Genomic DNA, 11453 nt, shown 5'->3' on the forward strand with positions numbered 1-11453 from the left:
AATAAATAAAAATTATGTTTTTTTAGCGGAAAATAATAATAATAATCCAAAAATATCACAAGGGAGAGGATTCAAATGGACAGGAATTAAAAACGGCCACAAAATAAAATAAAATAAATAAATAAATAAATAAAGTGATTGGTGAAACCGCTCACATGGAAAACATGGTACCCATTGCAACAACTTGGCGTCTCTCTTCCGCTAGATTCTGTATATATATATATATTTATTTATTTATTTTTCTATTTATGTTTCATATTATTATTATTATTAAATTCATTTTAATTATATTTTCGTTTTAGTCCTTTCCATAAAAAGATCAATTAAATAAGGTTCGTCAGATATTCATTTAAGAGTTTTTTAATTAAAATTTTGTGAGTTTAATTTTAAAAATAGAATTTATCGAGTTTAATTAAAAAAAAAAAAAAAAAAAAACTGATGGGATATAAATTCAAGAATAAAATTAATTGGGCCCATTTCATGCTAAAGTAGACGTACACACGTTTTGGTCTTTAATTTTATATCCTTTGGGCCCACCCCATGTGATTGCCTTTATTATTATTGCCACTTGGAAAACGATGCCTCAATCAAATATTTCTATCATATATATATATTTTAAATATTTTTTTATCCATTTTAATGTACATATTAAAATATTACACTTTTACTATTGGTTATTTATGTTATTTTTCTATTAATAAATTTAATTATTTTAAAGATTTTACTTATTGATCATTGGGATCATATCTAAATGAGAGTGATCTTGATTATAGGGTGACTAAAAAACGTTTAAAAGAATTGAAAGCCATTATCTATACTAATAGGGTGCATCTTCTTTTTCGTTCGATAACCTCTTAAAATTTCCAAAAATGTATATGAATAAGTAATGTGATCATATCATAGGGGATGTAGAGAAATGTCGAAGCACACAGGTATCGTATCGAATTCATATTACGGATCATGGGCATCCGCCGTTACATAGTTTCTTTTGGTATTTTTTATTTAAACAAAAGTTCACATGATTTTTCAGATCTATTCCAAATAAGTATTATAGTAAGCATTATTAAGTTGATTTTTGTCAAATATTTTAATAAATTTATCATAATTCAGTAGCAGAAATTATCACGAATAGAATCTAAAAAGATATAGGGTGAGAAGTGAGAAACAAAATATGTCCCACACAAAAGTTTAATTGTCCATTTTAATTTCAATGGTGAATTGAAAAGACCCCTTCAATCGACTTTTATGATAGGGTCGAAAATGGCTCACCTTTCTTGTTCTCATCTACAATATGTGTCAAAATTAATTGCGCTGTGCTCGATTTAACATTAATTAAAAATAATTTAATTATAATTTTAAACTAAAACATTACCGTGCATATATGTGAATTATCTTTAAATTGATATTAAGTTATAATATTTTAGTTCATTTTATTTTCTAAAATAGTACCGTAAAATTTGATGTTTGACTCGGTCAAAAGTAAAATTTGACGAATATTAAATTTAATAGGGCTTGGAATATAATCCGAGGTGGCAATTGGGCCCACCAGCGACACATGACGACCCCACCGAATAAGGAAATGTGGGAAATACTTGAGCCTTAGTTGGGTCCACTGATTTATTTTTTGTTTTTTTAAGTAATTTCAATAACTTTAACTTTAAAAAAAAAAAAATAATAATAATAATAATAAATAAATAAATAAATAAATAAATAAATAAATATATATATATATATATATATAGAACAACAAATAATTTTAAATTAGCTCAATAATAATATTCGAGAAAGAAAAATAAATGATTTTATTTTAAGTTTGAAAATGTAGATTGGTGTTTTGTAAATTGATATTAAATCGTTGCAATTAATCAAAATTTCCATATTATTTAAATTATAGATAATATTATTAAATATTTAATTTCTAATTTTTATATGATTGTATTTTTTATTTGATAATTCAGCTTAAATATTAAAAATGTAAGAAAAGTATATTCCATTTTCCAATAAAATATATTTTTTTTAAAATGATGGATGGGATTGATGTAAACTTGGAGACGACGTGAAATAATGATAAAATTGACAATTTTTAAAAGCTTTATTAATAAATATGATAATTTTATATATATATATATATATATATATATATATATATATTTTTTTTTTTTTAATTTTTGGGTTTTGATTTATTATTCATTTATTGGAATTCTATTTATAAGCTTTATTATATTTGGTTAATTCATTAAATTTTTATCAAATGTTGACCACAACTCATTAATTTTTCTTATACATTATTATGATGGGTGGGTTTTTAGTTGAATTAGATGTATTAAATTAAACTATAAATTTTTAAATTTGAGTTCGAATAATTTAAAATTTTAGAATTAGTCTCTATATTTAATTATATTAAAAATAATTATATTATATTCTTAATGAAGAAATTATTTCCAACTAAATAACATTTTAATAGGTTATTCACAATTATTTTATATTATATTAGTGGAAATCAACGTAAATAGCAAGGAATAAAGAATAAAGAATATTTCAAAGCTAAAGTTGGTAGGTTTTATTAATGTAACTGTTTTTTTTCCGAAGAAAATTAATAATTTTTTTAGTTTCCATTAATGTAACAATTAATGAAACATAAAGTCAGACTTATACCGTCATAAGCTATTAATTAACTTCAGGTGACGTGGAAATTCGACCATCCAACATATAGAGAAATAAGACTTTTCACGACCAAGTAAAATTTAAAATCCACTTATTTAAAAAAAAGAATTTAGAAAATAAATTTTATATTTTGAAAAAAGAAAAAGTAATTGGTACGGAACTAATTAATCTTTTGAGAAAAAAAAAACAATAGGAGAAAAGGATATTAAAATATTGACGTGGCTGAATTAATTAATTAATTAATTAAAGAGGCTGTTTATTTATTTAATTATTTAATTATTTTATTTTGGTTTATGTAGGGTGGGCGGAAGAGAATATATTATTGTATAATAATAAAGTAATAGGAAAACTAAAAATGAGGTGGAAAAAATTATCCACGTTTTGAGCTCACGGATTCGAGAAAATCCAACTAACCGACACGTGGCGATGAAGACGCGTGGCTCGACTCGCACGTGGTCGTTTTCCCATTTTATCCACTTTCATACCCCATCGCAAGGACCCGAATCTCTTAATCAATCCAACGGCTTAGATTTCACATTGCCACGAGCCTTAATTATTATTTATTAATTATCGGTAATTTTTCTATAAAGCTAAATCTTATAAACTTTCTTTTATATAAATTATAAAAATAAGAGTCCTTTCTTATATAATTTGTCACTAAATTTTCATAATTAATAAAATTAATTAAAAAGATTTAAAGATCATAATATTTAAATTATTTTGTTGGACAAAAAGTGAGTATTAATAGTATATAAATGAAAAGAAAATTCAAAATTCAAAGAAAAAAAGGCAAAATTAATTGAATATCTAAAATTAGAAATAATAAAAAAAAATTGGGACCAAAATTATTTGAACTTTTATTTATTTTTATAATACAGTAACATTAAATTCCTTTTTTTTTTTTTTTTTTGAATAAAAAGACGTGCTTCTCTCGCTTTCCTCTCGCATTGATATTAAAAAGCGCTGAAATTCTCTCGTTTTTCTTTTCTCTCTGCCTATTTCTCTCTCTCAGTGCGCGCTTAACTTTCATGGTCTTGGAGCTCCAAAGTGGCTCGATTCTTCATCGCTACGGAATTCTGCAGGTATTTTTTCGGCGTTAATTCTTTCGAGGATTTCAAATGGAGAGAGATTTCTTAGGTTTGAACTCGAAGAATGACGCTATGGCGTCGAGAGAAGATTTCTCAGATTCTTCTAAGAATTCAGGTATGTTCATGTCTCGTCTTCTTCATCATCTTCTTGTTCATCTGTTTCGATTTCCATGGAAGTTTTGTATGATATCTTGGAAATCTGTTTGGTGAATTTGATACTCGGAAATGTCTCTGCTAGGGCTTATTAAGTTTGTCGTATTGACGAAATTACTTTTGGAAAACAGGAAGAGTTAGAGAAGAAATGAAGATTGAGGAAATTATTGTATGAATTTAGAATTTATTTTCTCAGGAACCAAACAGAAAATTTGAAAGGAAAATATGTGAGAAGAATAGGCGTAAAACCCACGTTTGGCACGCTGTACCGAAATGTAAATTTGATGTACAAAAGAACTGACAAGCCAAAAAGTTTTTGGGGGAATTTTTTATATTAAAAATTATTGGTTTCTAAAAAAAACATGAATTAAAAAATTATTATTTGTGTACTGCGTGCAAATTGGAAATAAAGTTTTAAGTCCCCGATAATTTTTTTTTTTATTTTTTATTTTTGGAATTTTTTAAATAGGGAAAATGTGAAAATTTGGAAAATAATTTGTTAAATTAATCAATGAATTTTGTTCTACATTCATTTAAACTTAACTTTAATCGTTTAATTTATGTATTAAATAACAGTGACGTGGCAATTTCAGTGCGGTATAAAAGAATCAGAACAATAAATAAATAGATAATACAGCTGGATAGCTGCAATGATCATATTAACAATTGAATACTTCAATCCCGTGGTAAACACTCGGTTTATTTTTTTAAAAGAAAAATTAAAGTTTTTTTAATCACACGTCGGTGTGTGGGTCTTTGTTATAATAATGAATCATGGCGATGTAATTATTTAATTTTTTTTTTTTGAAGTTTTTAAGATTTTTTCCGTTAATCTCCCAAGATTATTGATCATATGATTGTGGAATTAAATTTGATTGGTTCAGGCATGAAGTGGGCATTCTCAAACAAAGTTTCTGCTCTTCCCCAATTGCTGTCTTTCAAGGCTGCTCAAGATGAGAAGCAAAGGAAAATTGTTGTTGATCCACTGGTCTCTTCTGACCTTTCAAATCTTACCCATAGGCCATATTCTTCTGTGATTCAGGTTTCACTTTCTTCATTTTGTTCTTGATTATGCTCTGAATCTGCAATTCTCTGTTTTTTGATGTGTAGTCATCAATGGCTTGGACTCTGTTCATTGATTTGAAGTTGGTGATTTTCTCTTTTGTTTGTAGAAGAATGTAGTTCTAGATAAGAAGGCTGGTAACCAGTATGCAATGGCGGTTTATCCGTTCCAAAATGGCGAGGCGATTTCGGTACATCGTTCACAAGATGTGAAGATGTTTCCAATCTCGAACCAAACTAAAACTAACAACGCTGTTCCTGTGGCTTTCAATGTTCCGGTGTTTCAATCCCAGTTGGTTTCTTCTGGCCAAGCTGTGGTTGGTTCCAATGTTAGCTTGCAGCCATTTGGTGGTGTTCCAATTGCGACCTCTGTTTCTGTTCCTTTAACGAGCTCGGTCATCGGTAGCACTGAGCTAAGGTACTTGTGTTTCAAGATGGAGCTGTGAAAGATGTCAAAGCCTAAATGTCTTGAAAATTGATGCTTACTTTTCTTTGTAGGAATGCTTCGAAACCTCCAGGTTCAACGCCGCAGCTGACGATCTTCTATGCGGGATCTGTTTGTGTTTATAATGATGTATCTCCCGAGAAGGTATCTGTTCTTTTAAAAACTCTAATTTTGTTTTACCTTCTCACCACTTGGAGAAGAAATTGTGAGATTCCACATCGGTTTGGGAGGAGAACTAAATATTCTTTATAAGAGTGTGGAAACCTCTCCCTAGTAGACGCGTTTTAAAAATCTTGAGGGAAAGCTCGAACGGGAAAACCCAAAGAGGACAATATCTGCTAGCGGTGGGCTTTGGACTGTTACAAATGGTATCAGAGCCAGACACTAGACGATGTGCCAACGAGGACGTTGAGCCCCAAAAGGGAGTAAACAAGAGGCGGTGTGCCAGCAAGGACACTGGGCCTCAAAAGGAGGTGGATTAGGAGCTCCCACATCGATTAGAGAAGGGATCGAGTGTCAGCCAGGACGCTGCGCCCCGAAGGGGGGTGGATTAAGAGATCCCATATCGGTTGGAAAGGAGAACAAAACATTCTTTATAAGGGTGTGGAAACCTCTTCCTAGCAAACGCGTTTTAAAAACCTTGAGAGAAAACTCGAAAGAGGACAATATCGGTTGGCGGGAGGATTTGGGCGATTACAAGCATCAATTCTTAGTTCATTGTTGTAAGCATCAATTCTTAGTTCATTGTTGTTTGATGTTTCTATTCAGGCTCAGGCTATAATGCTTCTGGCTGGCACTGGTGGGCTGCCTCAAACAGAAAACAACATACATCCCACCGGTCAAATGAAGGCATCATTCCCCAACGAAAACTTCCAAGGAATGCCACTCCTTGGCCTTCCAAGTCCACCTTCTGTTGCACATTCTAAGAGTCCTAATGCAGGGTTAGGCTCTTGTAGTAAAATTGAGCTACCCGCTGCACCAAAACGTATACAAACCCCAGCATCCCATTCAAACTATTCCGAACCTCCTAAGGATGCTCGTTCCATTGCACCGATTGCCACAACATTCATACCTGCAGGTATAAAGCCACTTCACTCTACTCTAGTCCATATTTTTTCAGAAGTGATGACTTATAACAACAAACATGCTGATATTCCTCCTATCACCTCCTCCCTGCAGCTGTGCCTCAGGCTCGAAAAGCATCCTTGACTCGGTTTCTAGAGAAGCGCAAGGAACGGTGAGTTTTCGACCTGGTTCTTTTACTTGAGTGTTTAGTTCTACTTCGACTCTGAATCTCACGAGTTCGTTCTCATGTTGCTTTAGGATAAACACATGCCCCTACAATATTGGAAAGAAAGCATCAGACTGTTCATCCACAACCTTGGATCTGATGGCCTGATGTCTCTCTCGCTTTGGACATACAAAATCGGTTTGTCCTCCATATTAGAGAATTGGATATAAAGCAAAATTTGTCAATCTGTTAGCTTAGATTGATTCTTGGTTTTGTTTTTTAATATAATTTTCGTTTGTTCAATTGAAAAGCGCAGTTAGTTTCGATTGAACAATGTGTAACTTAGTTGCTCCATGTTTATGTAAAATATTGCTTTTTATTTACACCCAGAGAAAAAAATGGGATGATATTTTGTATGTAAAACTATTCTGAATGATTCTATATTGTTCTTTCCTCTACTTGAAAACGTGATAGAGAATCAAACTGAAAATGTTTCTATCTCTTGGTCCCATTCGTCACATGCTGAGAACATTTTGGCAGTGTTCTTTATGATCTTTCTCTCTCTAGACTGTTCTTTAGTGTTCACATGTTATTTTAAATTTCAAATGAGGAATAATTCCCACAAGAAAAAGTACTTTCGATCAAATATTGAGAAAAGCTTGTACCACCGCTAGTAGATATTAGGTTTTTAAAACTCGGCTAGGGAGAGATTTCCACACCCTTATAAAAAAAAGCTTCGTTCTCCTTCACAATTGATATGTGATCTCACAATCCACCTCCTTTCGGTGTCTAGTGTTCTTGCTGGCATTCATTCCCTTCTTCAAACGATGTGGGACCTCCCAATTCACATCCTTCGGGGCCCAGTGTTCTTACTGGCACATTGCATCGTATCTACTCTCCCTTTGGGGCGTAGCCTCCTCGCTGGCACATCGCCCGATGTCTGACTCTGATACCATTTGTAACCGTCCAAGCTCACCGCTAGCAAATATTGGACAATATCTGCTATGAGGACAACATCTGCTAGCGGTGGACTTGAACTGTTAAATTGAAAAAACTAACTGTGTTTGTGTTTGTGTTTGTGTTTGTTGAACTGTGTTGATATGGTAAAATGAAAACTGACATTTAGAATTTCAAGTTTAAACATTCTCATGAGCTTGGTTTGAGTATGCATTGCTTTGCTTAAACTTAGCTCAAAATGACTTAGCTTGTTTCTTGTTTTTTTGATTCAGCCTCTGGAAAGCGATTCTGGTGGCATTACAATCTTCAACTTATTCCCATTCAAAAGCCTAGAGAGATACAAAGATGATGCTTGCTTCATTTCCTCTCATTCTTGGAGTAAAATCTAAGAACCACATAGAAGAACAGCCGGTAAAGCACCCCCCAAGCTAGTAAGATACCAATGTCATACCATATATTTCGCATATTAACGTCCATCGAGAACAGAACGTCTTCTCCGATCAGCATGCAGTTTGGCTGCAAATCTCTAGAAACATTGTGCAGCTTGCTAATCCGAACATCTCCCAACGGCCCGGGCGAAAGATCATTGGGATTTCCTAGATAACATCTTGTCCCTTTGAATTCATTGATCAACAAGGATTCAAATGGATACTTTATTGCAGAGATGTAATGAAGCCATCTCCAGTATATCGGTATTTGAGTTCGTTTCAGGAAGAATCCACAAGTGAGGAAGAAAATGGCTGTGGTGGCTATTACAACTGCATAGCCTGTGATATAGCTTGGTACCAACGCACTCACAAGCATAACATATGCATTTGTTGTGATGAGTGAGGCAAAAAGTGATATCCAGAAGAAGAAGAGGTTGCTTTTCAAGTGTAGCCAGAATTGGGTTATGGCTGCAAATGTGAAGCCTTGAATGGCGAAAAATGGAAGATAGACAACGAGGGAGGAAATGACGTATGACGAAGCTCGATATGCATTGTGAGATGTCTCTCTGATGAAGATGAATCTTTCTTGAATGAATGTCGGGACAGCGTCGTTTGAGGAAAAGAAAACGAGACAAACTGCAAAGATGTAGAAGTTGAGAAGTCTGTTGATGTCTCTAAAAGTAGCATGGCCGAGATTTTTGAACATCGTCGAAAGAATTATCGCCATTACTGTCAATACAATCTCGCGAGATAGAAACAATTCTGGGGTGCGGATCACGTTCAGCATCGTCCTCCATGAAAGCACGACGACCTCACGGAGCCAAGGATTTGCATATTTGGGACCATGGTCTGGCTCATCAAGAACTTCTTCCATGTCCAACTCTTCAAAAGAAGGTAAATGAGAGTCCATTGACATGTTGAAGACGGAAGGTATTTTTGCATGAGTAGTCGTTTGATGAGACGACGGAAATTGACTCGAAACGACACTTCTAACTCCGGATATAGGTGTTTTTCCTGGTGTTTGTCCCGGCGTCCTTGCAGGAGTCCACGATGGTCGTCGACCAGGAGTGCCTTTAACACCATTATAGACCCAAGCAGATAAATCTTTGTAGAATTGAGATGCTAAAGGAGGGTAGTAAACACCGCTACGATTATTCATCGGAGTTCTAGCTGATTTCCGTTCGAGAGATTTATCAAAGTCGTCATCCTCGTTATCATCATATCCATATGCTGAATCAAATTGGCTTGAGTTTGGCCCTGATGTCATGGAGAATGCTTGACTACGAAGGTTTAGGAACTTCGGTCCTGGCCCCGGACCGTTTTTGTAAGGAGCTTTAGGTGTTTTCGGAACAGGAGTCTTTGCAACTAGATCGGGTTTGATACCGTGTCGTTGGTATAGCACGAGAGGCTCCAACCCGACATTTGACTCGTCGTATTCCTTGATCACATCCAATAGATATTCTATGCCATTTTCATCATCTGGCACTGGCCTTCCAAAGCCAGAGAGATGAGCCGAAAGGTTGAATGGATTTCCAACGTATATCAATCTCCCCCTGTAATAGTCACATTTGAAGCATGAATTGCCATTACAATGGACCAAGTTCGAAGGCGTAAAGGATCTTATACCTGGCAAGAACAGTGATGCGATCAAGTAGTAGTTGAATTCTGTAAGAAGGTTGATGAATGGTCATCAGAACAATGCTTCCATTTCGAGCTATCTCTTTCACCTTCTCTACTACACTATAAGCACTCGTAGAATCAAGCCCAGAGGTCGGCTCGTCCAAAAATAAGAGAGATGGTTTGTGGATGATGTCGATTCCTATCGACACTCTTCGTCGTTCGCCTCCCGACACTCCTCGCCTCCCTTCATCACCTATATATGTATGCATGGCACTCTGTAGAACAAAGAGAAGCAAAATTATTAGTTTAATTGTAACAGCTCAAGCCTACCACTAGCCAATATTGTCCTATTTGTGCTTTCCCTTTCGGACTTCCCCAGCCACCACACCTTATAAAGAATGCTTCGTTCCCCTCTCCAACCAATGTGGGACCCCCCTTCGAGGCCCAGCATCCTTGTTGGCACACCGTCTCGTGCCCACCCCTCTTCAGGGCTAAGCCTTTTTGCAGACACATCGTCCAGTGTCTGACTTTGATACCATTTGTAATTGCCTAAGCCCACCGTAATAGATATTGTTCTCTTTGCGCTTTCCCTCAAAGTTTTTAAAACACGTCCACTATGAAGAGGTTTCCACACCCTTATAAAGAATGTTTCGTTCTTCACTCCAACCAATCCAATGTGGAATCTCACGTTACAGGTGGAAGGAAAGTGGTATATACCTGTAGACCTAGTTGGTCGATGAGCTCGTAAACTCTGTTCTTCTTTTCATCCCTAGAAATAGAGGATGGAAGCCTGACCTCAGCTGCAAACATGAATGTCTCAAACACAGTTAACATTGGGAAGAGTTGGTCATCTTGCATAACATAAGATGAAACCATCTTCATGTAACTTGCAGTCACAGGTCTTCCATCAATCTTAACAGATCCTTCAAGGCTTCCTTTTGCCATCCGACCAGCCAAGGCATCGAGAAAGGTCGATTTCCCAGCGCCACTCGGCCCCATGATAGCCATGATTTCACCTCGCAACGCTTGTCCAGAGATATCATTCAAAAGATAAGCTTCTCTTTTGATCCAAACACCATCCTTTTTAAACTTCTTTAGAACACTATATGACAAGTTGTTGAATTCCAAGCCTTGTCCCGGCAACAACTTGACTTGCAGCTGCGGTGGCAGAGCGACAACCTTGTCGTTATCGAGAAGGGTCTCGAGACTTTTGTTTGCTCGTCTCAGGCCATCTACTGCCATGACTATTGGGTTTGTAGGATTTGAGAGGCAAGAAAAGTGGCATTGACAAGAGGCAAGGATGGAGAAGCTATAAGAAGGTTTAAAAAGGGGGAGAAATTTGGACACGAGGGAAGGAGTTGAAGGGAGAAATTAACAAGAAAAACTGGTTGTTTGTCTCTGAAATCTCTTTGTTTATGTCACTGTCTGACTTCGGTAACTCCAACACTCTCCATCACTGAAGGCCAGTGGGGGATAAAACCAAGAACACAGATGAAGAATATTTCCATAAATACTGCCCCGAATCTAGCTTTTCTATCTTTTCTTCAACCCAGAAAACTGGAGCCGCAAAATCAAAAAAAAAAAAAAAAAAAATAAACTGTGACAGCTGTGGGATTTGAACCCACGCCCTTTCGGACCAGAGCCTAAATCTGGCGCCTTAGACCACTCGGCCAAACTGTCATTTGTTGAGATGCAAACCTTAAACAAGTTACTACTATATATATTTAAATTCCAATTTTGCAACAATTTAATTATTGTAGATTTTGTATTGTAAATTATTAAAGTTATTTTAGTTCTAATTAATT

At 35.1% G+C, this 11453-nt stretch overlaps 2 protein-coding genes and 1 non-coding gene across 4 annotated transcripts; 1 reads left to right on the forward strand and 2 right to left on the reverse strand.

The window, feature by feature from the left end:
* The first annotated feature begins 3606 nt into the window (after nt 1–3606).
* On the forward strand, nt 3607–7143 carry LOC111490220 (protein TIFY 6B-like). 2 transcript variants are annotated; one of them, XM_023138757.1, is made up of 7 exons: nt 3607–3867; nt 4790–4947; nt 5081–5385; nt 5466–5556; nt 6181–6490; nt 6592–6649; nt 6736–7143. In XM_023138757.1, exons 1-7 carry the CDS (start codon nt 3783–3785, stop codon nt 6809–6811), a joined length of 1083 nt encoding a protein of 360 aa, XP_022994525.1. In that variant the 5' UTR covers nt 3607–3782; the 3' UTR covers nt 6812–7143. The 2 variants fall into 2 exon arrangements, with proteins under 2 accessions (XP_022994525.1, XP_022994524.1); XM_023138756.1 differs by having other exon boundaries at nt 3608–3867; nt 5078–5385.
* An 814-nt stretch (nt 7144–7957) lies between these two features.
* LOC111490033 (ABC transporter G family member 17-like) lies at nt 7958–11027 on the reverse strand. The gene is made up of 3 exons (XM_023138465.1): nt 10366–11027; nt 9655–9923; nt 7958–9581 (listed from the first exon to the last, which is right to left on the reverse strand). Exons 1-3 carry the CDS (start codon nt 10888–10890, stop codon nt 7958–7960), a joined length of 2418 nt encoding a protein of 805 aa, XP_022994233.1. The 5' UTR covers nt 10891–11027.
* A 221-nt stretch (nt 11028–11248) lies between these two features.
* TRNAL-UAG lies at nt 11249–11328 on the reverse strand. The gene has a single exon. It is a non-coding gene; the product is annotated as a tRNA-Leu (tRNA).
* Between the last annotated feature and the right edge of the window lie 125 nt (nt 11329–11453).

This window comes from Cucurbita maxima, unplaced genomic scaffold (genome assembly GCF_002738345.1).
Source record: "Cucurbita maxima cultivar Rimu unplaced genomic scaffold, Cmax_1.0 Cma_Scf00015, whole genome shotgun sequence".
In the NCBI taxonomy this organism is placed as follows: Eukaryota; Viridiplantae; Streptophyta; class Magnoliopsida; order Cucurbitales; family Cucurbitaceae; genus Cucurbita; species Cucurbita maxima.

Bases quoted from the DNA above. Each gene is read 5' to 3' on its own strand.
- LOC111490033 (XM_023138465.1), bottom strand. From the start codon at position 10,890: ATGGCAGTAGATGGCCTGAGACGAGCAAACAAAAGTCTCGAGACCCTT. The intron at 9,924-10,365 runs GTATATACCACT...TTTGTTCTACAG, and splicing joins TCGACCAACTAGGTCTACAG to AGTGCCATGCATACATATAT. The intron at 9,582-9,654 runs GTATAAGATCCT...TGACTATTACAG, and splicing joins CGCATCACTGTTCTTGCCAG to GGGGAGATTGATATACGTTG.
- LOC111490220 (XM_023138756.1), top strand. From the start codon at position 3,783: ATGGAGAGAGATTTCTTAGGTTTGAACTCGAAGAATGACGCTATGGCG. The intron at 6,491-6,591 runs GTATAAAGCCAC...TCCTCCCTGCAG, and splicing joins CACAACATTCATACCTGCAG to CTGTGCCTCAGGCTCGAAAA. The intron at 6,650-6,735 runs GTGAGTTTTCGA...ATGTTGCTTTAG, and splicing joins CTAGAGAAGCGCAAGGAACG to GATAAACACATGCCCCTACA.